The sequence below is a fragment of the Musa acuminata genome, chromosome BXJ3-3, assembly GCF_036884655.1.
Source record: "Musa acuminata AAA Group cultivar baxijiao chromosome BXJ3-3, Cavendish_Baxijiao_AAA, whole genome shotgun sequence".
NCBI classification, from domain to species: Eukaryota; Viridiplantae; Streptophyta; class Magnoliopsida; order Zingiberales; family Musaceae; genus Musa; species Musa acuminata.
This window is the reverse complement of record NC_088351.1, coordinates 27,490,378-27,514,954: the sequence shown is the minus strand read 5'-3', so window position 1 is coordinate 27,514,954 and position 24,577 is coordinate 27,490,378. Positions and strand designations below refer to the sequence as shown.

The 24,577-nt window shown below is 43.5% G+C and overlaps 4 protein-coding genes across 7 annotated transcripts; 3 read left to right on the top strand and 1 right to left on the bottom strand.

Annotated features, from left to right (window-relative positions):
• Window positions 1-6: 6 nt before the first annotated feature.
• LOC135633636 (PLASMODESMATA CALLOSE-BINDING PROTEIN 3-like) lies at window positions 7-8,729 on the top strand. Of its 3 annotated transcripts, XM_065143361.1 has the most exons (6): window positions 7-349; window positions 921-954; window positions 3,690-5,022; window positions 5,134-5,186; window positions 7,986-8,052; window positions 8,135-8,729. In XM_065143361.1, exons 1-3 carry the CDS (start codon window positions 7-9, stop codon window positions 3,919-3,921), a joined length of 609 nt encoding a protein of 202 aa, XP_064999433.1. In that variant the 3' UTR covers window positions 3,922-5,022; window positions 5,134-5,186; window positions 7,986-8,052; window positions 8,135-8,729. The 3 variants fall into 3 exon arrangements, with proteins under 3 accessions (XP_064999433.1, XP_064999432.1, XP_064999434.1); XM_065143360.1 differs by having other exon boundaries at window positions 7,986-8,729; XM_065143362.1 differs by having other exon boundaries at window positions 921-1,049; window positions 7,986-8,729.
• Window positions 8,730-9,258: 529 nt separating this feature from the next.
• Window positions 9,259-11,436, top strand: LOC135632646 (squamosa promoter-binding-like protein 16). 2 transcript variants are annotated; one of them, XM_065141287.1, is made up of 4 exons: window positions 9,259-9,565; window positions 9,701-10,137; window positions 10,629-10,759; window positions 10,834-11,436. In XM_065141287.1, exons 2-4 carry the CDS (start codon window positions 9,755-9,757, stop codon window positions 11,364-11,366), a joined length of 1,047 nt encoding a protein of 348 aa, XP_064997359.1. In that variant the 5' UTR covers window positions 9,259-9,565; window positions 9,701-9,754; the 3' UTR covers window positions 11,367-11,436. The 2 variants fall into 2 exon arrangements, with proteins under 2 accessions (XP_064997359.1, XP_064997358.1); XM_065141286.1 differs by having other exon boundaries at window positions 10,819-11,436.
• A 112-nt stretch (window positions 11,437-11,548) lies between these two features.
• Window positions 11,549-13,129, bottom strand: LOC135632645 (UDP-glycosyltransferase 83A1-like). Its single transcript, XM_065141285.1, has 2 exons — window positions 12,604-13,129; window positions 11,549-12,536 (listed from the first exon to the last, which is right to left on the bottom strand). The coding sequence occupies exons 1-2, from the start codon at window positions 13,091-13,093 to the stop codon at window positions 11,653-11,655; spliced, it is 1,374 nt and encodes a 457-aa protein (XP_064997357.1). The 5' UTR covers window positions 13,094-13,129; the 3' UTR covers window positions 11,549-11,652.
• A 2,380-nt stretch (window positions 13,130-15,509) lies between these two features.
• On the top strand, window positions 15,510-16,862 carry LOC103995508 (uncharacterized). Its single transcript, XM_065141123.1, has 3 exons — window positions 15,510-15,683; window positions 15,801-16,147; window positions 16,265-16,862. The coding sequence occupies exons 1-3, from the start codon at window positions 15,510-15,512 to the stop codon at window positions 16,860-16,862; spliced, it is 1,119 nt and encodes a 372-aa protein (XP_064997195.1).
• The last annotated feature ends 7,715 nt before the right edge of the window (window positions 16,863-24,577 follow it).

The following is a 24,577-nucleotide window of genomic DNA, read 5'->3' as shown; positions in this document are numbered from 1 at the left end:
GGTGGGATGTCGATGGGGGGACCGGCGGCGGGAATAAGGATGGCGACGATGGAGGCGGCTATGGCGGTCGTAGTGGTGGTTGGGATGATGACGAGGGGGGTAGGGGAAGTGACGTGGTGCATAGCGAGGAGTGCGGCGGGAACAACGGCGCTGCAGACGGCTCTGGACTACGCGTGCGGGTCCGGGGCGGCGGACTGCACGCCGGTGCAGTCCAGCGGCCTCTGCTACCTCCCCAACTCGCTCGCCGCCCACGCCTCCTACGCCTTCAATAGCTACTACCAGCGCTCCAAGGCCGCCCCCGGCGCCTGCGACTTCGCCGGCACCGCCACCGTCACCATCACCGACCCTAGTCAGTGCTCTCTCCCTCTAGCCCTCCTTTTCTCTTTCTTAGCTATGACGGATCGAGTACGTGCCTGGCATTTAATCTGCGTCATTGGCTATAAGTTGCACGAATCTCGGCGAGTAGTACGCCTCGATCTGCGTGCTACAGCTGGAAAGGGTTCGACCGTGCGCACACAATAGATAGTTTGTTCTTTCCCCGTCATCTTGTTTTCCAATCATAATTTCGTATTTTATCTCTTCGAAAAGAAATATAAATCAAAATCTTGTTTGCATTAACTGCATATAATCTCGTTAATGCTTCATGTGAAATAAAAATTGCAAGTTAAAGGCTTTCTGTACCCTAAAAAGCGACCCTATAGTTTCAATCTTCGGAGTGTTGATTTATATTATGGAAGGGAATGTTATATATGATTATATTTCTTGGAAACTAGTAGGTGCATTTTTTTTTCCTTCTTTGTTTTTTAAATTTATTGGGTTTTTTGGTTGTTTGTCATTTGATAAAAATGATTTGGAGAGGAGATGGATACACATAAGGAAGTGTCGGTGCTGACTTGTTTTGTTGTCTTGCTTGGTTTCAGGTTACGGATCGTGCACATACCCTTCTTCTGCAAGGTATGTGACACGCTTGCCTTTTAAATCTGAAGCAACTCAACTTTTCTTGCAAAGAATGAAAATTTTATTTATATGCATAATCCCGAGATATGGAGGTTAGTTTTGGTTTCATGTTTTGCTAACTTGTGCTCTCTTCATGTTATAGTCGATTAATCCTATACATCATGACCAATTGGTCAGTTTTATCTGTGTTCTAGGTCACGAGCTTGTTTTCGGGATTCTTGGGACTCTAGTTGATGATGATGATTGGTCAGCTTGAGGCTTTATAGGTGTTGGTTGCCCCTCCACCATGTGTTTGTTTGGCCACCTCAAGCTTACTTGCATGATCATTCAACCTTGCTCCCATGATGACTATGCATTGACTATCTTTACTATCATCACAGAGATCCATATCCTGATAAGCTGATACATACAGTAAGCCCATTTAAGATCCAATAAGCTTATCAGGTCAAGTGAGATTCCTGCATTTATATCTGACAATATCTTATCTTTTGAGACTGGACCTAAATTTGACCAGAGATTTTGGGTAAATGCTCATTTTGGATTCTCTAAGTTTATCACATTCAGAATCAGGTCCTAGGTGGATCCTGTCAGAAAACACCCCTGATACCTGTAGCAAGTTCATTATTAAATTGGTCTCATGCTTCAATATTTAATTAAAGTTGCACAGTGTACTACTTTTTACCTTGTTATAGATGCTTGGAATCACATACCGAGGTGTAACTGACCATATTTACTCTTCCAAGCCTATTTAATACCACTACATCGTGGAGTGAAGTACTTATGTAGGGTTTTTGGGTTGATAGGACAAAAAGAAGTAATTGTTCATAAGGCTGTGTTCGTTACCCACTTTCAAGCATGAACTGGTGGCTCAACGATATTTCATGGCATGGATTCAAATACCAATCAATATGGTGTGCATTAACTAATATTTACCTGTCTGACAAACGAGAATCAGTTTTATTTTTTTATTATTTTTATGGGTGATATCTGTTAATATAGGTTGGAATACTGCCGGTATATTGGTATCCGGTAGATTAATGAAACTGGTAACCAATCAAGATTGAAATCCTTTTCTCATGTTGCTTGAGATCTTTTGAATGGTCTTTTCAGTTAAGAGAAATGCTTGGTGGTGTAGAAATAGTAGTGAGGTTTATGAAGCCTCTGGTAAGATAGTGAATGTCACCTTCAATTACTTGATGCCACATCACTGACAAATGAGATTCAACACATTAGGATCTAGAGAAACTAAGAGGGACATTGGGGAAAAAGAAGGGGGATATGTTGAATTTTTTTGTATTTGATATTAAAAACATAATATCATTGTCTAAACAAATTCATTTAATCAAATTCAAACACTAGAATGGCAGGCTGCTATGTACAGGCGTAGGAACTGATTAACAATATTGCAACTAGCAACATCAAAATGTCTTGGATGGTGATCTTGTGCTTTAAAAGTATGGGAAAGTGTAAATTCTTGTTTTTAATTTTTTTTAATCAATTGTGGGATCTTTCGGTCTCTTATTTATATTTTATGCCACAACTAAGGCCCTGTCCATGATATTGCTGTTTACGGTCACACTTCCTCAAATCAATGCTGATCCTGTAGGCTAAGAATTTGTATTGTGCCCTGTGGTGAGGCACCCAATGATTTGTCTCGTGGTCCTGAATGATTTGTCTTTGGAAAAAGAAGGAAAGAGGGGCTATAATTTATAAGCCACAGGCTTCCTCATCTCTTTCCACCATCTGCAATCTTTGTATCTTCTTGTTACCACAGTGCAGATGGTGGTTATGATTTGCCTATCACACCTTAACAAACAATGATGAAACAAGCAATAGGGTGAATTAGTCATTGGTATAACTAACAATAAACAACAGACCCAAATGCAAATAATAACGCAAGCCCAATATCAATGAGCTTTGTGCAAATACCCATCTATGGTGAATTAGTCATCAGTATAACTAACAAAAAAAAGTCATGATTCAAATTCATAACATGCTCTTTTACCATGATATAGTTTTAGTTAGGTTGTCAGTTACCACCTTGAAACTTAAAAATTTATAGGAAGTGGGTTGTCACTTACAATTGAACTCTGAAATTGAAACATTTGTTCAACCTGCTGATGCTCAGTCTATGACCGTTCCTGAATCTGTTATATGTCTGTGTTAGCTATTTTTGTTTTTAATATACGGGCTACTCTTTTTATATGCAAAATTACTCTTGGTGTTTTACTTCCTTTTCTCTATTGGTACAAGATTTATCTGGGAAAATATGAACAAATGAAGGTGCTAGAGTTGTAAAGTTGGTTGGAATGTGAGAGGTGCATCTATTTCATACTTCAAACTTGGTAACTAACTCTTATCCTAGATGGGAGTGGTTTTGTCAGCAGCCTGGATAGGTTTAAAATTGGACTTCAGACAATAATCTAGTTTTGGGGTTGAGAAACTACATGGAAAAGGTTGAGACTATCACAAACTCCTTTTCGGGTGCATTTCTAAAATTAATTTTAGTCTGAGGGGGAAGGAGAAAGTCAAATGAACAAAAACTTGAGCATGTTTAATCCTTACATGAATACATAATATCAATCAAAGAAATACTTCTACTTTATTGTTCACAAATCCATCAACTACATAATAACCTTCTTCTACCGAAGCAACATCTACTTCAAAAGACTAAAAAAAAAATAGTGATTCCTTCTATACATATCTTACAACATTGGATATCTTAATTGCAGCACTGCAGGAGGCTCAACAAGTACACCAAGAACTAATACTCCCTCCAATACACCAGCAACAACCTCTATACCGCCTTCTACACCAAACTTTGGCAGCACTGATGGTGGTGTTGGTGGGCTGAGTCCTCCAGGGTTTGGCTCAACGGTGCCTAATGCCGATACATCTATTGCTTCTCCTATGTGCCCCCATTTTCTGACCAGTTGCCTTTACTTCATCTCATTGCTAATCTGATGGATTAGGTTAGGCTTTTCAAGTGCACATTATTGTATCTGCCACAATTTTGTTTGAGCACTTTGTGGCAGTTTTTAATTACGATGTGCTGATCTTGCAACTTCCAAATGTTTGTGAGGAAAGAGATGGTGGGTGTAGGCACTGGGATATGGCATCCTCTTCTCCATCTACTGAAAAATAGGGACCTAAATCTAAATGTGCATCCTTTTCATTCTTGTATGTGCTTCATGGGTTTTAGTTGTAGTTACAAGTGTAAAGATGACCTTACTTGCTTATAAGTGGCTTGTCAGTTCCCAAGGTTGTCTCTAACATGAAGTCCTGGGTTGGCCTGATGCTCAACATGGTGAATGGCTTGGAGCTGCTGTTTTAAAAAATGTGCTGACTCCGTTCTTCATGGCTAAGAACTTGAATTTTTTGACACATGGAGATCTACAATGATGTGCCACAAGAGAACTTCCAAGATTTGAAGAAATGATGATGATCTTTGGTACACCTGAAGCAACTCTTATAATGCATCATTGCATAGCTTGCTTTTCAACAAGCACTAGATGTGATTAAATGTGGTGTTGTTTTTGTTGGTACAACATAAAGAAAAAGGTAAGAAAACAAGCATTGGCATCCATATGTGATCTTTTTTGCCCCATGATTTTTGGTCTAGTGTCCTCTACACTGACAAATTATTGAGGGATGTGGAATCAGGTCTTGAAGATCTTCCAAATGCTCAAGGGATCATTCTTTGTTGACCATGCTGAAAATAATTAGTGAGAAGGAAGTGTGGTGCCTGCAAGGAACTTAAGTTGCATATTAAGAGCCTGGCAACATCATGCTCATATTAATTATTTTCATGTGATCAAATGTTCACAAGATAGCTGATATAGAATTCCAATTCTATGCAAGTTGTCCTACTATAAGACATACACAAGGGTTTTTGGTAGGTTAGCTAGATGATACATCTTGACATCCTTTAGCTATGTAACTGTATATTTCTTTTAGATGGTGTTTGATGAAGCTGAAGAAGAGAGCAAACCTTAACTTTGCTAGTGATCTCTCAGAGCATCCAAATGAGTACGGCACTGCAAGCAAAAGGTCTTCCAAACCAAGGTAAGCTGAGACTAACCTAAGGTTCTCACATTACTGCTGCCATTTCTTTTGCACTGTGATAAGAAAATAAAAATTCTACTTATGTCTCATGTTCTTTTTGCTGTTTTACAGAGTCAGACTACAAGCTGACTTAATATGCTGCAAGATTTATGTGATGATTTCAGGTTTTACTTCTGAAACCCACTATATATTTTAGACTTCATGTTTCTGCTTGGAAACCTTTCCTCTTAAGGAGTGCATGAATTCTCAGTGAGTAGAAAGTGTGTCTGAGTATTGAATCCTCAGGTCGCAAAGGAACAGCGGGTAGCCATTGAACTGGAATCACTTGACTGGTTTTCTGATTGCTCAATGACTGGAATCATCGTCCTAGATTTTGAAACCACTAAGTGTGACTTAAATCATTGCATGAACAGTTCTTGCATGAAAACAATGACCCAGGCGTTAAATCCACCAATTATTTCTTGACTAGATGGTGCATGCTACGATCATGGAGGACACTTGTATCATTTAATGATCATGTGTGAGGACAATGAAACCAAGTATTTACTTAGTAGTCATAGAAGATCACTATTTTGTTACATATCTCCCCTGCATGGCATGTGATTGATAACCTGCAATGATTCCTCAAGAACAAAAAGAAGTTCCAAGGGATTTTTGGAAGAAGTGCTCAATAGCTTTTGGCTTTATTTCCAAAGAGGAACTCTTGGTCTAGAGTTGGAACATTTGAACATCATATGTGAATTAAAGTGAAAAGATCAAAAGAAAAAGATAATTCCCATCAGTGAGAGCATTATGATAGTAGAGATGAATAACCTTGTTCAGGCATCTGGAATTGACATTTGTTTCTCATGGCTATATATTTCTCAGTGAGGAAGACTAATGCAAATTCCTATTATCGTGCTATGAAAATGAAGATTAAGAGAAATAAGAATTAGCTAATATTTGAATTGTATTGGTATGCAGTCCTCTACGTATGTTAATTCTGACTAATTTGATACAGACTCATCTACTTTTACTTCTTAAGGCATTGCTGATCAGATTGTGGTTTATGGATGACATAGATCTTAGAGCATTATGACAGTAGAGAAGTTACATATTCAACATAAATTTGTCATTTAAGAGTTTTTTTTAATAATTAACCTTGTTTACGCATCTAGAGTTGCGATTTGTTTTCCCTTGGCAATAGGTTTCTCGGAGAGGAGTGATACAAATTCCTGTTAACTAAGATTGAGAGAGATTGAAGAATGGTTTCACATCGTCAAGGATCAATAGTTAATATTTGATGCCTAAGTTTCTCAGGTAGCATATCACATGTTGCATGAATCCAGAAAGGGCCCTTGCTAGATTTTGTGCATGATGCAGGGCTCCTCCTTTCTGTCAACTTGTTCCCTTCTGCCAATCAAAGAGAACCCAACAAGCCCCTCCTTTGTCTCACAAGTTGTATCTACCATCCTTTTGATTGCACATGGATGCCTTACAGCCAGTACACCTTCAGCTTTGTGTCAACCAGGATAAAGTCCTTGGATTTGGTATGATAGATTGAGATTTCCATGCCGTCATGATTTGAGGTCAGTGTTTCATGGTCCCATTCATGTCTTGCTCTTCACAAACTTTGCCATAAAAGTTTAAACATGATTGTATTTTGTCTACATCATCTCAGTCTCTTCAGCTCTTTTTCTCTTGAAGTTACTACCATATATATGTATATATGTATATATACATACATATATGTATGTATTTATATGTATATATATATATATATATGTATATATATATATATATATGTATATATATACATACATATATGTATATATATGTATATGTACGCATGTATATATATATATATATACATATATGTGTGTGTGTGTGTGTGTTTTAGTTCAAGCTAAAACTACACTTTGTAATTTCATAGGAGTCAAGATGGGGAAAACAAAATGACTGGACATATTATCCTGAAATTGGAGACAAGGATATGGTGACAAATACAAGAATAACAGGGACAAGTGAGGACTCACATACATGTCTATCATTCTTTTATGAAAGATTCCAACCTCATATATTCTAGTTCCAATGGCCCTTTTTTTTTTGTCCCAACCTTCTTTGAAAAAATGTTTTATCTGCATAAGAAAGAAATATTTAAAGTTAATGCTGAATGACAATTATCTCATTGCATTGTAAAACTAGTGTCATGCAAATGAGTAGCTAAATTATTGGAAGGCCAAACTCCTAATGTATTGATGTCACCTTAGAAAGAATTAAGATTAATGTCAGTGTCTCCACAAGCGACAGTCTGTGCGCTATTTAAAGTGAAATATGGATGAAATGGAAAAGGAATTGTGAGCCTCTAATTTCTTTCATCTGGTTGGCAGCTTTTGTTTCTTACAAACCAGAAGAAAAGAAAAGAATGTGGGAAGAAAAGCCATATGCATCAATACCACATGAACTGCTGCCAAAGGAGGACTATATCAGCCCATTCCTCATTCTTATGAGAAGGACTAGCTTTGGAAAAAAGATATAAAGGGATCTTGGCAAGAACTCAAATCACCACTTTTCTTCATTCCATGGTACAGGGAAGAGGGACATATCAATGCATATAGCATTAGGATTGTTAAGTAGTTTTTGAATTTTTTTAACTTATAATAGATTGCTTAAAGGATAAATTATTTGGAGGATAAGGAATTCAGATTTGAAGACGCTCCTGCTTGATTAAGAAAAGAACCCTAAAAAATAAGGTTGGTTACTCTATGAATAGTCTATAAATCCTATGCTTTTTAAGGTGTGGAAGAAACATATATATATTGAGCATTCTTGAGATTCTTTTAGTAGATTCAGGATTTATGTAAGAGGGTATGCAAAAAGTTTTGAGATTTTAGTGGATGTAAGTAAAAGGTGCTGATTTGATGTTTTATTTTGTTTTCTTTATATTGTTCTTTTTCTAAGTATTTATTGATTTATTCTATTAGGAAACAAAATAGTGCATAAGGAGGGGTAACAAGAGAGGTCATCATTCTCCACACAAGAAACCAGCAAGTAGATGAGTTCAAACAAACCTCACCGTACAACAGAAACTTGACAAGATTGTTCTCTTGATATGAGTCTTCTTCTTGAATAGGATCATTGCTCCTGATAGAGATATTAAAGCAGTACCTCTCATATTGGATGGAGGACAAAAGCATCGCGAGCTTCAGTTCTCCAAGTCAGTGCCCACCACAGATAGTGACATCTTCTTTTGCTAAAGAAGATGTTGGAAAAGTGCTGCTGTCTTCCTCCAACAATTCTTTGTCGCCTAAAGTGGGTCATGCAATGAAGGAAACCTAAGAACTGCCTTGCAAGATCTTTAGACCAAAATAGTGCAGCGTGCTATCCCTTTGGAAAGACAGATGACTAGTGGGCAGTGGCATTCAAATAGTCAAATTGATGTGTGGGAATGGGAAGGAATGGCCTTCTTCACCACTCTTTGAGGATTCCTGTGCAACAGCCTCTCTCTTTGTGTGTTTGCAGACTTAGGTTGTGGAAGAAATCAGAAAAATAATTCTAGAATGTGGTTTCCTTTAGAAGAATAGAAGCTTCTTCATGTTCTTTTCAAGTTTGTGGTCAACAAAAGTGGATAGATTGATTGGAAGCTCAGTTTATTAGTTTTTTTTGTTGAGATTTCTAATTGAATGAACTCAGAGTTAAACTTGTGAAGATTAGCATACATCATTTATCGGTCGATTTCAATATTGTAACATGATATTTTAACTAAAATCTTTTTATCAGATTTTTCATCATTCACAGTCTAATTTGAAATGAAATTTTCATGGAATCATCAACGCTATCTGTTTGAAATGTTAAGATGATATTGTGAGGAATTTATGGTTCTACAATGATTCTGATCATTTTGGATCCATTACATGAATTTTTTTCTCTTCATTAAGCTTATTACAACATTAACCTAATAAAAAACCTATCTGATAGAGCCCTGAGGTTATGTTAATGTCCTTTAAGGGGGATGAGACTTCATCTCAAAATTTGTGATATAAGAGAGAGATAGGTCGGATAATAAGTCAAATTAGGCATGAATCATTTCTTGATTTGTGCTTTATAGTTCCGGTTTTATAGGATGTCTACAAAAGATCCTGAAACAAGTGGATGTCATTAAACCTAAGCTAGAAAGAGAGAGCTAGAAAGAGAAAGCTATAGAGGTGCTGAACAAAGTTGGAAGCACAGTTGCATAATCCACACAGTAGCAAAAGACCTATCACCCTTCTCAACCCCCTCCCTGAAACATGCGCATGTCTCTCTCTCTCTCTCTCTCTCTCTGAACTCTTTAAGAGCATCAAATACATTATCCAAGTCACTGTTCCTCTCCTCCCAGTAATTGTAGTCATAGCCTTTTCATGCCTATATGTATACTTGTCTCTACCTATATATATGTCAACCTGTGTCTTCTACTCTTTCAACCATCATATTGAATGGTAATCAGTAGTGGTTGCAACCATGCCAGGAATTGGATGATTGGAAGGATCGCATAAGCCCTGTGTTCTTGGTGTTGCAGTTCAGTGTAAGTCCTCACTGGCCTCGAGTTCATAAGATCTTTTGCTTTATTGGATATATTCCAAACACTTTTGAGCTCTTACTGCAGCTTCAGTGCAAGAACTAGTAGAGCTGACATCTCTCTTTGCTGAGATTTGCTCAGCTATTTGCAGTCTTCTTGCTCTTTTGCCTTGTTGGACTGGGAAGGGATAGGGTCATGGAGTGGGATCCCAAGCTCCCCTCGTGGGGTTTGGCAGAGCTGGAGCAAACTGCTGAAGCCAAGATGGGCGCCATGGCAGGGCCGAGCTGCTCGGTCGACCTGAAGCTTGGGGGCGGCTCAGGTGATGCCGGACCACCTGAGCAATGGAGAGACCAACCTCGGTCGACGACGACGACGACGATGGCCTGCAGTCCATCCAAGCGGGCTCGAGCACCGAGCATGGCGAGCCAGACCGCGTCGTGCTTGGTCGACGGGTGCAGGGCCGATCTCAGCAGCTGCAAGGAGTACCACAGACGCCACAAGGTGTGCGAGCTGCACTCCAAGACTCCGGTTGTGGTGGTGGGTGGCGTCGAGCAGCGCTTCTGTCAGCAGTGCAGCAGGTAAATCACAATCTCCACAACGCATGGCAGAACTCACAGTGCATGTTCTGTGTGTGTGTGTGCGTCTCCATGGCCAACACTGGATTTCAAGTACTCTTCACTCTTCAGCGCTCTTTCCTTTGTCTCCGGGGAATCCAAATCCTGTGTCTTGGAAATCAGCTATAGATGATGCATTCACTTCCTGATTCCTCTCCCATCTTTATCCCCCTTACCGCTAGAGAAGCTTGTTTCTTCATCAAATCCTTTGTTTGATTGAGCTCCAATCCGCTCCAAAATGCTTATTTAGTTCTAGCTGATTCTTTGCTTCAAGGAAACTAGACCAGTAGACATCATCTCAACAATTTGAGAGTCTGTAATTTTAGTTGCTGCAGGATGCGAACTCAGAAGCAGAAGTGCTTCTTCCTGGAGTTACCATGATATCTGCATCGAACATACCCATTTCTACCTGTTTTGATTCCTTTTACTGTTACCCTCTGAGTTGTGGCCTGCAGGTTTCACTTGCTGACGGAGTTTGATGAGGAGAAACGAAGCTGCAGGAAGCGTTTGGATGGACACAACAGACGCAGAAGAAAGCCTCAATCTGAGTCGATTAATTCTCCCACTCTGCTTCCACTTTATCAAGGTTAGTGCTTGCATGGATTTCTTGCTTCTCATAGACATGAATAGATAACCAATGTGCAGAAACCATGCATGCAGGGACGAGGTTCTCAACATATCCTCACGTATCTCAGATTCTTCCCACACAGCCCAGCTGGGCTGGAATCATCAAGACGGAGGAAGATGCATTGTACACACATGGCCACCATTGTTTTCCCCCTGGATCCTTCTCCAACATCTACAAACAAGACAAAGCTGCCTACGGCAGAACAGCAATGGAGACCGTCTCTGCAGCAGAAAGTAGCAGCAGGATCTTCTCCGATGGATTAACCCAAGTTCTCGACTCCGATTGTGCTCTCTCTCTTCTGTCATCACCAACTCAGACCTCAAGCATAAACGTCGGCCGGATGCTATCCGCTGGTGTGGTTGCAGTGGGAGAGCCTCTTGTTTCGAGCCTCCAGTACTCGGGGTTCTCATGTTCACGGGTTGAGGACGATCAAACAGGTGGAGTTCTGATCTCTGATGCTGATGCTGATACGGATGCTGATCTCCACTGCCAGGACATTTTTCATGTGGGAGGTGAAGGGTCTTCGGATGTGGCCTCCCATTCTCTTCCTTTTTCTTGGCAATAGCAGTCCAGCGTGAGTCGTTTGTAGTCATCTCATGTTCTTCACATTGCAGTTCTTGTTCACTGCTCAAACACATTATGCCGGTCTTCCAAACTTGCAACAGATTAAAAGACATGTTTACTCTTGTTTGTTTCTTATCAGTGACTAGTTGACGACCTGTAGATGTTAGGAGTGGCACAGATTGCTCGGCTTTGAAGATTGTACATGTTTATGTAAATTATTCTGAAGATTTAATGTTGGAATCTATCATTTTACGCTGATTGATCCACTTTGAGGCTTTTCTTTAGATTCATTCTTTCATGGCAGCTACAAAGCGAGTAAGGTTTTGGTAGGAGGATCCTCCATCGGTGGCACTTCTATGAGCTGCTTCCTTTAAAGCCATTGCCCTGTTCTTCACCTCCACATCCCCAAGCAACTCATGCAGCTTGCAGCTGATCTCTTCCTTTGTTATGATCCCACTCTCATCAGCCACCATCTTCAGACCAGTCTTCCAATCATCACAAACATAGGTCTGGTTGACGAACTGGTCGCCAAAGTAGGGCCAGCACAGGAGAGGCACTCCATTGCTGATGGCCTCCATGGTCGAGTTCCACCCACAGTGTGATATGAAGCAGCCAATGGCAGGGCGAGCAAGCACCTGGTCCTGAGGCGCCCATCTCACCATCTTCCCCTTGCAGGCGACCCGGTCAATGAATCCCGGCGGGTAGGCGTCGGCCATGTCGTCCGTCAGGTCCGGCCGCACGACCCACAAGAACGGCCGGCCGGACAGCTCCAGCCCGAGCGCGAGCTCGTGGAACTGGCGGCGATCGAGGATGGTGAAGCTCCCGAAGGCCACGTACACCACCGAGCCGGGCGGCTGCCCGTCGAGCCAGGCCGTGCACGCCGTGTCCTCCGGCCACAAGTGCCCCACCAGCTTTCCCGGCCGGTGCGCCGCCCGCACCGGCCCTATAGGTATTATGCTCGGGGCGAAGGCGAACACCGGCGCCTCGAGCTCCTGGAAGGAGTTGCAGAGAAGGAAGTCGGCCGCGGCGGTCGCCCGGGCGTTGTTGAAGATGTAATTGAAGAGCATCGGCCGGGTTGTCCGATCCCCGAGGTGGTTCCAGCCAAGGTAGGCCGTGTTCATGGGCAGCACGCCTGGGCCGAGCTCGAACACGCCTTCCGCCATGGGCAACCCTGCACGGAAAAGAGGACACCGTCTGTGAGCTCGTCTTCTTGGTTCTCGTATTCTATGTGCTCTCACCGTTCGCGTCGATGACGCCTCGCGCGATCAGCTCCGGGATGCTCAGCATTGTGGCGAGCACCGCCGCCGACGCAGGCCAGATCGCGGCCGCCCGGACGCCCATCTTCTTCGAGACCTCCAGCGTCCAGGCCATGCCCTGGTCGGCGATCACGCACGTGATCTGATCGTCGGAGTCGCCTCTCCTACGGATCAGCTCCTCCAGGCAGGGCGGCATGGCCTTCAGGATGCCCGCCGTCAGCTTCCCGATGTCGCTGCGCGCGCCGGAGTCTTCCAGATCCAGCCCGTCCGGGACGGTTACGAGCTCGATTCGGCCCGAAGCAGCCTGCTCCATGTCGGCCAAGGCGGCGACGAGGCGCGCGTAGTTGAACTCGGTGTTGACGAAGGTGACCTTGAAGCCGTGGTCCACCAAGCAGTGGGCGAGCGCCATGAGGGGGATGACATGGCCTTGTGCAGGGTATGGCAGGAACAGTGCGTGAGGCGACGAGCCCATTGCAGCCGTTTGGTGATCTCCACAGCATTTGGATAATGAGATAATGAGATTACATTTGAAATTATTATTTTATATAAAGTAAAGTATTGATAAAATATTATGTAATTCATATCTTGAGATATTAAGATTATTATTACTAGAAAAGAAATTATTTAATGCATATCACACCATATCTTTTTTGCTTTACTTATTTCTTAATAATATATTTTAAAATTATATTGGGATCTCAAATGAAACATTTAATATCATTTTTCTAAAATAAATAAAATCGATGATGTGAAAGAAAAAGATTAAATGTTTTATTTTCATAAATATAAAGATCTTAATATAATTTTTAAAAAATATAAAGATCTAAATATTAAAAAAAATTAATCGTAAAAATAGAAGGATAACAAGTAGTTAGCACATCCCACTTCAGCGGGCCAGCCGTCATGTGTGACTTCGGTGTCGTCGCCGTCTTCTGATGGACACTTCGGTGTCGGCGTCGTCTTCTACTGTACCATATTAAACTGTAGCTTGCGATAGATAAGAAATTTATGGCGAGAGCGAGACATGTCTCGATTACCGAAGGGATCCAATCTTGGCTGTTTCCTGCACAGACAGCCAGCCAAAGAAGTAGTCACACGCATTGGATTCTTCACATCATATGATAATATCATCAACTTAATTATATTTAAATTAATAATAATTTAACGAACTTCGATCAAACCAATAATTAATAAGATCATGATAATAATATCAATTTACCTATAAACACAAACCCTAAATATTCTCGATTATAGGTTACTCGAGAGGGACACTGAGATAACCGGATAGATCAGTATACTATATACTCATTTATATGATGGAGGCAGTTGATCTCATTGCTGCTTGTGTGTGGATACTAGGTGATGAGGGTAATAATTACGATAAGACTCACGTGACATTAGTTGCACCAGATGATGCATCACGCCTCTGTTGACTTAATGAGGCACCTGGTCAACGTGGATCGAAACGCCTACCAAGGCGCATTAACGCCCTGTTCATGTTCAATCCCTCACGCCACGCCAACGACAACTTCAGACGCTACCAGAAGTACGGTCCTGCTCCTTGCGGGCTAGCACATCAGGCAACGGTAATTCTCACTATAAAAACCCTTGCGCTCCGAGGGGAGAGAAGAAGAGGAGAACACACAGAACTTAGCTAAAGAAACCCCCTACGACTATCTACTAACTTGATCGTCGGAGGGGTCGGGTCGAGCTCCCCGACCCAACCTTTGTGCAGGTGCGAAGGCAGAGGTCGTCCACTAAAGGCGTAGGCGGGGGGGGGGGGGTTCCTCTCTCTGTGGAAACGACGACCCCGTCCCGATCGGACTAACGTAATCGGCCGCCTTAGTAGTCTCGGGAAACATCCCAGGGAGATCCCCTATCATCCGGACTCGAACTACGCTACGACGGCCTCGAGGCCACGGCTTGAAGTTGTTTACACTAACATTTTTGGCGCTAGAAGGAGGGCCCGGATGTCGAGGGATCACCAGATTGGCTCAGACGAGCCCGTGGCTAAGGGGTTTCTCTCTCTGTGGAAACGACGACCCCGTCCCGATCGGACTAACGTAATCGGCCGCCTTAGTAGTCTCGGGAAACATCCTAGGGAGATCCCCTATCATCCGGACTCGAACTACGCTACGACGACCTCGAGGCCACGGCTTGAAGTTGTTTACACTAACATTTTTGGCGCTAGAAGGAGGGCTCGGATGTCGAGGGATCACCAGATTGGCTCAGACGAGCCCGTGGCTAAGAGGTCACATCCGATCGGAGCTTCGGGGGAACATCCCCCGCGCGGAGATCATCGTGACAAACACCCCGCCACGACCTCAGAGCACTATTGGCAGATATTCAATGACCCGGGTTTGTCGCCGCCCGACGGCGCCCCCATCGACCCGTCACCTGTGTCGTCCGAGGCCTTTCACGACCTCACGCATCAAGTCTGAACTCTGACCGATATGGTGCAATCCATTATTCCACTTGTCTCTTGTCCGCTGCACCCGCTGGCCGTACAACCACTGCGGCAATAAGAGCCACCCGTTCAAGCTCGCACGCCACCTCAGGAGCTCCCCGCTTCGCCTCGGGTCCCATCGGCCCCACTCGGGGATCGAGTGACGGCGAACCCGAGAGGCCACCCGGAACCCGAGGCACTATCTTCTGATTCTACGGACTCCCTTCGAGCTTAGTTGTGCTTCGTCAGCCAGCGATTGGACGAGGTGCAGAAGGAGGTTCATAGGTCGAAGGGAGAGCCCGGGGAGGATGCACACCAGGGACCTCCATTCACACCCGAGATACAGGATCAGACAGTCCCCCCGAACTTCCGACTCCCCTCCCTAGACGCTTACGACGGCTCCACCGACCCAATGGATCACGTAGCCGCTTTTCGCGCCTAGATGGCACTGTATGGAACTTCTGATGCTTTGATGTGCAGAGCATTTCCCACTAACTTGAGGGGCCCGGCCCGCACGTGGTACAGCGGCCTGAAGACCAGGACTATTGCCTCCTTCGACCAGCTCGTAAAGGACTTCGAGCTTAACTTCCTGGCCTACACCCGGTCGAAATCGTCCGTTTCATTACTCCTCGGGCTCAACTAAAGGGAGGACGAGCCCCTCTCCCATTTTGTAAATCATTTTGCGGCACAAATCTAGGGGTTGCCGGATGCTCACCCCTCTTTGTTGATGCAGGCGTTTATGATAGGCCTGCGGCCTTCCAGATTCTTCTGGTCTCTCGTGGAGCGACCCCCCACCACGGTACTTGAGATGCTTCAACGGGCGAACCAGTTCATCGCGGCCAAGGCCTGGATGGCCGGGAAGCGGGAGGAGCACAAGAGGGTCAGGCCGGAGCCGGCTCAGGGACAACAGTCTGCCACGCCGAGGCGCAGACTGGACCGACCTGACCCGCCCGCGTTGAGGTCTCCGATACCCCCTTTGGGTGCATCCCGAATGGAGATATTTCTCCAAATAAGGGAAAAAGGGCAGCTCAGGCCCCCCGTCCCGATGAAGAATCTGCGGGAACTCGCTGACCAATCCAAGTATTGCCGCTTTCACTGGCAAAGCGAACACAATACCGAGGAGTGTCGTGAGCTGAAGTGGCAAATCGAGGAGCTCGTTCGTAGAGGACACCTTGGTCGGTACGTCCGATAGTACAGGGAACCCTTACCCCATCCGGAGGGCCCCGTTGAGCGCCACATCAACGTCATCACGGGCGGCCCAGCATCCGGTGGGATCAGTATGTCTGGAAGGAAGGCATACGCCCACTCTGCTAGGGTCGATGTTCCCCGATGCGGCCCCGATCTCGAGGTCGCATTCCCCCCCGAGGGCACAAAGCGACCAGAGCATGACAACACGCTCGTGATAATGGCTCAAATCGCCAACGCCCAGGTGAGGAGAATCATGATCGACACAAGGAGCTCAACCGATGTGCTATATCTTGATGCTTTCCAGAAACTTGGGTTAGCCAAAGAGGCCTTGGAGCCTATCTGCTCGGCGCTCACTGGGTTCATCGGTGACTTGATCTCACCGTTGGGAGCCATCACCTTGCCCTTGACTCTGGGAGCACTGCCCAAAGCAACGACGGTGATGTCCACCTTCTTAGTGGTGGATCTCCCTACGGCATACAATGTCATCCTCGGTCGCCCCACCCTCAACAAGATCAGAGTCGTAGTCTCCACCTACCACCAGACGGTGAAGTTCCCAACCCATGCGGGGATAGGGGAGGTTTGGGGGAGTCCTCGTGAGTCCAGATAGTGCTACCTGACGATGGTTTCGCTACACAAAAGGGCGAAGATCGATCGACCCCTGGGGGACCCAAGGGAAATGAAGCGGCTGACCCCGCATCCTGAGCCGATAGTGCCCACCTGTGACATACCGTTGATGAAGGATCGGCCGGACCGAATGACCAAAGTTGGGTCAGAACTCCCCGAGCAAGAGCGGGAGCAGCTCGTCGACTTCTTGCAGGAGAACGCCGACGTCTTCGCCTGGTCGTCATTTGACATGACGGGCGTCGATCCAAAGACCGCCCAACATCACATGAACATATCACCCGATGCTCAGCCAGTGAAGTAGAAACCACGATGCCAAGCCCCAGACAGACAACAGGTCGTCCGTGAAGAGGTGGATCGACTCTTGGCGGTCGGCTTCATAGAGGAAGTCAAGTACTCGCGATGGCTGTCTAATGTAGTCCTGGTGAAGAAATCTAATGGGAGCTGGAGGATGTGTGTTGACTATACCAGTCTCAATCGCGCATGTCCAAAGGACTGCTATCCCCTCCTGAGGATCGACCAGCTGGTCGACGCAACTGTCGGGCATGCCTGCCTGTCATTCATGGACTCCTTCTCCGGCTATAACCAAATCAGAATGGCGCCCGAATACCAACAGCACACAGCCTTCCTAACTGATCTAGGAGTGTATTTCTACAAAGTTATGTCGTTCGGGCTAAAGAACGCAGGTGCTACCTATCAAAGAGCCGTGAACAAGATGTTCGCCTAGCAGATCGGGCGAAATATCGAGGTCTATGTCGACAACATGATCGTGAAGAGCCACGCGACCACAGATCACCTAACCGACTTGGTCGAAACATTCGTCACGTTGCGGAGGTATGGTCTGCGACTCAACCCGGCAAAGTGCGTTTTTGGCGTCAACTCGGGGAAGTTCCTCGGGTTTATCGTACACGAAAGAGGAGTCGATGTCAACTCGGAAAAGGTCTAAGCGATCATCGATATGCAAGCCCCCCGGACAATCAAAGACTTGCAGCAACTGAACGGAAGGCTTGTGTTAGGACTCTAGCTAGGAGAGTCCTAATTGAGAGGGACATTTATGTAAAATCTACCTAAGCCGGCCCCTATTAAAGAGGTGAAGAGGCCAGCTAAGGTTAGGAGGTTGTTTCTTAGAGATGAATTAGGAGTTGTAAAGGAATAGGAGTCTTGAGTAGAAGTCCTATTAGGAGTTGGTTAGAAGTAGGAGTCTTAAGTAGGAGTCCTATTAGAAGTTAGGGTTTAGAAACCCTATAAATAACCATGTATTCCTCCTCTTTTGATAAGCAATAGATGAATCTTTTCTGTAACCTTTGAGCAGTAACTTGGAGGGAGGAACCCCTATAAAGTTCCAAGGAGACCGATCCCCTAAAGAGATCAACCCCAAGTTTAGAATCTGCAAGGGTTCTAACACCTGGTATCAGAGCAGCGTTCTTGGCATCTCGCTGCCCTTCCATAGCCATCCATCAACCCTCCACAACCGCCCAAAGCAATTCCCACAATTGCTTAAAAGATCGTCGCCAAATTTCGTCGTCATCTCCACCACCGCGGATCATCCTTTTATCTCCCCGTGAATTACAACAGGTTCTGGTTTCCTACCTTACTGCTGCTGCAATTTAGTTATCCTTATTTAAAAATCTCAAAAAAATTATTCCTATATTGCTGCATAAACTTTTCATCATAAAGTTTTCATCTCTACGACGAAAGATACATTGCAGAATTCCAACCGTATAGCACCGTTTGTTTGATCTTGCTATTGTGTTTTTTCTATCCAAATCTCTACGAAATTTTTATGACATCTTTGACATTTCCTAACAGCAGATTTCCTTTGGTTTTGTCAAAAAATTCTCAATATAAACCATTGATATTTTACGTCTAATCTGCTATACTTGAAAATCTGCACTGTAAAATTTTAGCCACATAGCACTGTTTGTTTCATCTTAATACTACATTGTTTCTATCTAAATCTCTACGAAATTTTTATGATAGATTTGACACTTCCTAACAGTAGATTTCCCTGTTGAATCTCGGATTTTGATGATGAAGTCAATTGTCATTTGTTGTCTAATGTATGTGTTGAGATAAGTGTGCAGGATTAACTACGATGAAAGTAACACATGCAGCAGGAGTTGCGCCGGAGTCATAACAATGATCACGTTGGGAGTTAGAGAGCTCGACGGAAGTTCGGACAATCGTCGGAGGTTCTGCGGGAACAAATCCGAGAAGTCCAGAAGCTTGCCAAAGGAGCTCGTCGGAACTTGCCAAGTGGATCGTCGCAGTCCAGGAGTTTGCCGGAAGTCCGCAGGAGCATCACCGAGGGTTCATCGGATGATCGACGAAAGTTCGTCGGAAACTCGTCGGAAGAAGCGAGTGACGCACCGAAGCAAGCTGCAGAATATGTCTTAGGAAATAATCGTAGTTAGCACTTTGATTAAGTTAGAAATGGGAGGTGATCCCATTAGCTTAATCCTGGGGCAATTGGGCCCCTGAAGAACTCAAATTGGGTCGAATGGTTCAGCCCATTCGGACCCAGGTTGTTGTAGGAGGTGCAACCGCCCAGGCAGGGAGGTAGCACCGCCCAGGCTATGTCTCCCAGCCAAGAGGTGGCACCGCCCCGGGCTCAGTCTCCGAGCAAGACTGGACGGTGCAACCTCCTCTGTTAGGAGGTAGCACCGCCAGAGCTCAAGTTTCGAGCTCTGCCAAGCGGTGCAACCTCTCTAGTCAGGCGGTGCAACCGCCTAAGCTCGGTCTTCGAGCTCTGGCAGAGAGGTGCAACCGCCCTTGACAGAGGTGGGACCGCCCAGAGGCTCAGTCTTCGAGCTCTGCCAGGCGGTGCAACCGCTCCAGTCAGGAGGTGCAACCGCCTGATCCCAGAATTCCAGGATTTGATCGTTTTGAACTCCAAATTTGAACTGGGTTGGGGCCTATAAATACCCCACCCATTTAGCACTGAAGAGATATAGACCTACACCGAATTCTTGATCTTTTCTGTGATTCTAAGAGCTCAAATTTGTGTAAAGTCCAAAAGTTCTCCTCTTTCTATTCTTCAAGTCTTGAGTTGTAAAGAGAGGAGAGAAAGGTTCTGTAAGGGTTGTCTCTTGAGCCCGTCAAAAGGAGTGAAACTGTAAAAGGGCAGTTGGCCTTTGCCTATTGAAGGCCTCTAGTTGACGTCGGTGACCTCGTCGGTGGAGGAAGCCAAAAGTGGAGTAGGTCAAGACTGACCGAACCACTCTAAATCTCTGGTTTGCTTTTACTTTGAGCACTTTATCATTATTGCAAACCTCCTACATAGCTACTACCCTCTGCGCTTTTACGAACGAGTCTCTAAGTTATGTTCTTTCCGAATCTGCATTCAGACGTAAATCAGTGTTTTCGTACGATCTTTACATTGCATTTTACGTTTACGTCTTGATTCTATTTATAACTGCAAACCGATTTCTACGCTTTTACGAACGAGTTTCTCTGCAGTTTACGTTTACGTCTTGGTTCTGTTTATAACTGCAAACTGATTTCTACGCTTTTACAAACGAGTTTCTCTGCAATTTACGTTTACATTCCATTTATAACTACAAACTAACTTCTGCGCTTTTACGAACAAGTGTCTAAGTTCAAATCTTTCCGAATCTACGTTTTGACGTAAAACTGTGTTTAGACGCAAACTGCGCTTAGACGTAATCTGCGCTTAAGACGCAAACTACGCTTAAACGCAAACTGCGCTTAGACGCAATCTGAGCTTCGACGCAATCTGCGCTTAGACGCAAACTGCGCAAACTGCGCTTAGACGCAATCTGAGCCTAAGATGCAAACTGCACTTAGATGCAAACTGTGCTCAGTCGCAATCTACATTTATACGCAAACTGCATTAAGACACAAACTGCATTTAGACGCAAACTGCGTAAACTGCTCTTAGACGCAAACTGTGTTTAGATGTAAACTGTACTTAATCATAAGTAATCTTAGAATCGGCTTTTGCATGAAAATAGTTTTTATCGAACGAACGCAGCTTTCGTTTTTAATCGCTGAAAGATTTCCGCTGCACTAATTCACCCCCCCCCCCCCTCTTAGTGCTCTCGATCCTAACAATTGGTATCAGAGCCCGGTTAACTCTCAAACAGATTAATACCCAAGAGAGATGGCTTACGCCGGAAACCAAGAGGGTCATTCCATTACACGTCCACCCATGTTTAATGGGACGGACTACACCTATTGGAAGACCCGAATGAGGATCTTTCTTATTTCTATGGACGTTGAACTCTGGAATCTTGTCGAGAATGGTTTTTCAAAGTCTTCTCTTCCAATGATCGATTGGAACGATTTGGAGAAGAAGGCTTTCGCTCTTAATGCAAAGGCTATGAATGCCTTATTTTGCGCACTTGATAAAAACGAGTTTAATCGTGTTTCGATTTGTGAAACTGCATTTGATATTTGGCACACACTCGAAGTGACTCATGAAGGCACAAGTAGAGTGAAAGAGTCAAAAATCAATCTTTTGTTACACTCTTTCGAACTTTTTCGGATGAAACCGAGTGAGACTATTGGCGACATGTTTACCCGTTTCACGGATGTTGTCAACGGTCTGAAAGGACTCAGAAAAAGTTTTTCAGATTTTGAGCTCGTAAATAAGATTCTAAGATCCCTTCCTAAGAGTTGGGATCCTAAAGTCACTGCTATTCAAGAGGCAAAAGATCTAAACAACTTCCCTCTTGAAGAACTAATTGGGTCATTAATGACCTACGAGATGACTTGCAAAGCTCATAAAGAGCAAGAAGACATCCTTCTAAAGAACAGAAAGGATATGACACTTAGAACTTTGGAAGATCACTTGAAAGAAAACTCAAGTGATGAGGACTGTGATGATGACTTGGCACTTCTAACAAAAAAATTTAAAAAATTCATTAAAAGAAACAAGTTTAAGAATGACACTAAAAGTAAACTTGAACCCAAGAGAGACCAAGTTATTTGCTATGAGTGCAAAAAGCCGGGACACTACAAGAGTGATTGTCCCCAAGCCAAAAAGAGAACAACAAAAAAGAAGGCGCTCAAAGCAACATGGGATGATTCGAGCGCGTCTGAAGAAGAGGAGTCTAACACCGAGCAAGTTGCTCATTACGCCTTAATGGCCATCGGAGAGGAGGTAACAAATTTATTAGATGCTGATTTATCTTTCGTTGAATTATTAAATGCCTTCCATGACTTATTTGATGAATGCAAGATTATCAATAGAAAATACAAATTACTGAAAAAGGAGCATGATAGTCTTACTTGTGATTTTGATAAGTTAAAAATTGAATATCATGATAGTTTAAATTCATGTATCAAATGTCATGATCTAGAAACTCTCCAAAAAGAAAACTCGCTACTTAAGGACACCTTGAAGAAATTCGAGGTTGGTAGCAAGTCATTGAACATGATCCTTGCAAACAAGGGTCACGTTCCAAAAAGAAGTGGAATTGGATTTGTGAGAAGTCCTCACCTAAATCCAACCACCTTTATAAAAGGCCCCATCTTACATGTTCAACACCAAGCAAAATGTAACTTTTGTTGCAAAATTGGACACAAGACGCATTATTGTCCATTCAAGAAAATTAGTCCAAACAAATTGATTTGGGTTCCTAAAGGAACCATGATAAACTCTATGCAACATGATAAACAATGTAAATCTATCTTTGAGGCACCCAAAAGCAAATGGGTACCTAAAAATCATCCTTTCTTGTAGAAACCCACACCATCGCAAGCTAGGAGCAAGAGATGGTACCTTGATAGTGGATGCTCAAGGCATATGACCGGAGATCCATCTCAATTCTCTAAGCTCACTAGCATAGACGAAGGCTATGTCACCTTCGAAAACAACAACAAGGGTAAAATCACAAATGCGACCTAGATACAGTCCTGTTTAACTTTTCAAGAATTAGAAACGTATGATTCCCAAATTCACATTTCCCTGGATTTTCGAACCCATCAATTTCATCCTTTCATAACCTTCTAATTTAACTCGTATCATGAAATGACTAACTCTGTCATGAACTTGCAAGACTTATCAACTTGAAGAAACTATCACAAACATGTGTACGACATTAAGAATGTGCACATTAAAAATCTACCTTGATCGTGCCAAAGTCCCTGTCTTAAAATGAAAATTTTTACGTAATTACGTAAGTAAAGTTGATTACTGAGAATGAAAACTCTCCTCATGACAAAAAAATTCTCAGATCAGAACAAGTGTTCACCAGGCGGTGGCACCGCCCCAGCTGGAGGTAGCACCTCCAGCTGTCACGTGTTGCAAGCGGTTGCACCGCTCCAGCCAGAGGTGCAACCGCCCGCAACTCTGCTCCTTTATAACTCAAGCTAGGGCCGGCGGTGAAACCGACCCCAACTCATTTCCTTCCCTCCTCTACTCTCCTAAGCCTCCTCCATCCCCATTTCCCCCATCTTAGCATCCCAAATACCCTTCATTTCGAAGCAAAGCATCAACATTCCTTCCCTCTCTTGAAGATCTCATTAAGGTACTCTCTAAGAAGCCCTTAAACTCTGTTTCTTGATTCATTTACTTTTGCTCATCACTATTATCCTAAACAGCAGTAGTTATGGGATCTAGAAGATCCTCAAGGGACAAAGGAAAGAGGAGATTAGTAGAAGACTTTGATTCCACCCTTTTCGATTCAAAATACCATGCTAAAAAATTTTCCTCTTTTGAACTTAGGAATGTCAACAAGGACAAATACGTAGATTTAACTGAGCTAAGAGGCTTAGAGACAATCTAGTGGTTTGCAAACTTAGATCTACTCCCTATCTTACAAATTAATGAACACATTTATCCAAGACTTGTAAGACTGTTTTACAACAACATACTAGTAGATGAAGAAGAAAGGATGTCCACCTATCACTTAGGACAACATATTTCAATTACGGATAGATTCATTTGCGACATGATAGGCATTCCCATGAAAATTAGAGACGTTGAAGCCCTACAAACAATTTTTGCCAATCCGAACTTAGAATTTGTTCCTAAAAGTTGTGAACATTTACTGCCTCTAAACACTAAGGTACTTCATCACATCCTAACTAGCATCATTCTTCCTAAACAATATCATCATGATGAAGTAAGCCAACTAGAATTAGGAACTATGTATATGATCATGAAAGGAAATGACATCTGTCTTGGTTATCTTATCCAACAAAACATGTTGGAACTATCTAAGAAAGACATGATGCTCCCATATGGTGGTATAATAACTAGAATAATGAAAGCCTATGATATTCTAATACCACCGGAAGAAGAAGTAATAAAAGTAGATAGATTCAGCATAATTAATAAAATTCTACTTCACTGATTAAGATGTTTTTATAGAAACGGTAACTGGGTTAGAATGCCAAGAAGAACTGACCCCCCTCAACCTGAACCAGAACCGAAAACACCAGTCTTTAGGGGTACCCAATCTCCTCCGATCTGTCCCTTTGAGGAAACACATCCATTTGAACAAACTCACACATCATCTATCGAAGATATTGGAATTCGGATGGACCGATTCGAACAAAGACAAGAACGGCTTGAACTTCGACAAGATCATATCCTAACTGAGCTGCAGCAAATTCATCGACAATTTGACTCTTTATTTAGGCACTTCAACCTTCTACCTCATGAATGAGCTTGTATGAACACAATCATCCGTTGTTGTTATAAACTCCTCATGGACTTTGTCTTTGATATGG

Bases quoted from the DNA above. Each gene is read 5' to 3' on its own strand.
- LOC135633636 (XM_065143361.1), top strand. From the start codon at position 7: ATGTCGATGGGGGGACCGGCGGCGGGAATAAGGATGGCGACGATGGAG. The intron at 350-920 runs GTCAGTGCTCTC...GCTTGGTTTCAG, and splicing joins CGTCACCATCACCGACCCTA to GTTACGGATCGTGCACATAC. The intron at 955-3,689 runs GTATGTGACACG...TCTTAATTGCAG, and splicing joins ACATACCCTTCTTCTGCAAG to CACTGCAGGAGGCTCAACAA.
- LOC135632646 (XM_065141286.1), top strand. From the start codon at position 9,755: ATGGAGTGGGATCCCAAGCTCCCCTCGTGGGGTTTGGCAGAGCTGGAG. The intron at 10,138-10,628 runs GTAAATCACAAT...TGTGGCCTGCAG, and splicing joins TTCTGTCAGCAGTGCAGCAG to GTTTCACTTGCTGACGGAGT. The intron at 10,760-10,818 runs GTTAGTGCTTGC...ACCAATGTGCAG, and splicing joins TCTGCTTCCACTTTATCAAG to AAACCATGCATGCAGGGACG.
- LOC135632645 (XM_065141285.1), bottom strand. From the start codon at position 13,093: ATGGGCTCGTCGCCTCACGCACTGTTCCTGCCATACCCTGCACAAGGC. The intron at 12,537-12,603 runs GTGAGAGCACAT...TTTTCCGTGCAG, and splicing joins AGGCGTCATCGACGCGAACG to GGTTGCCCATGGCGGAAGGC.
- LOC103995508 (XM_065141123.1), top strand. From the start codon at position 15,510: ATGGCACTGTATGGAACTTCTGATGCTTTGATGTGCAGAGCATTTCCC. The intron at 15,684-15,800 runs GTTTCATTACTC...TTGTTGATGCAG, and splicing joins ACACCCGGTCGAAATCGTCC to GCGTTTATGATAGGCCTGCG. The intron at 16,148-16,264 runs GTATTGCCGCTT...CCGATAGTACAG, and splicing joins GAACTCGCTGACCAATCCAA to GGAACCCTTACCCCATCCGG.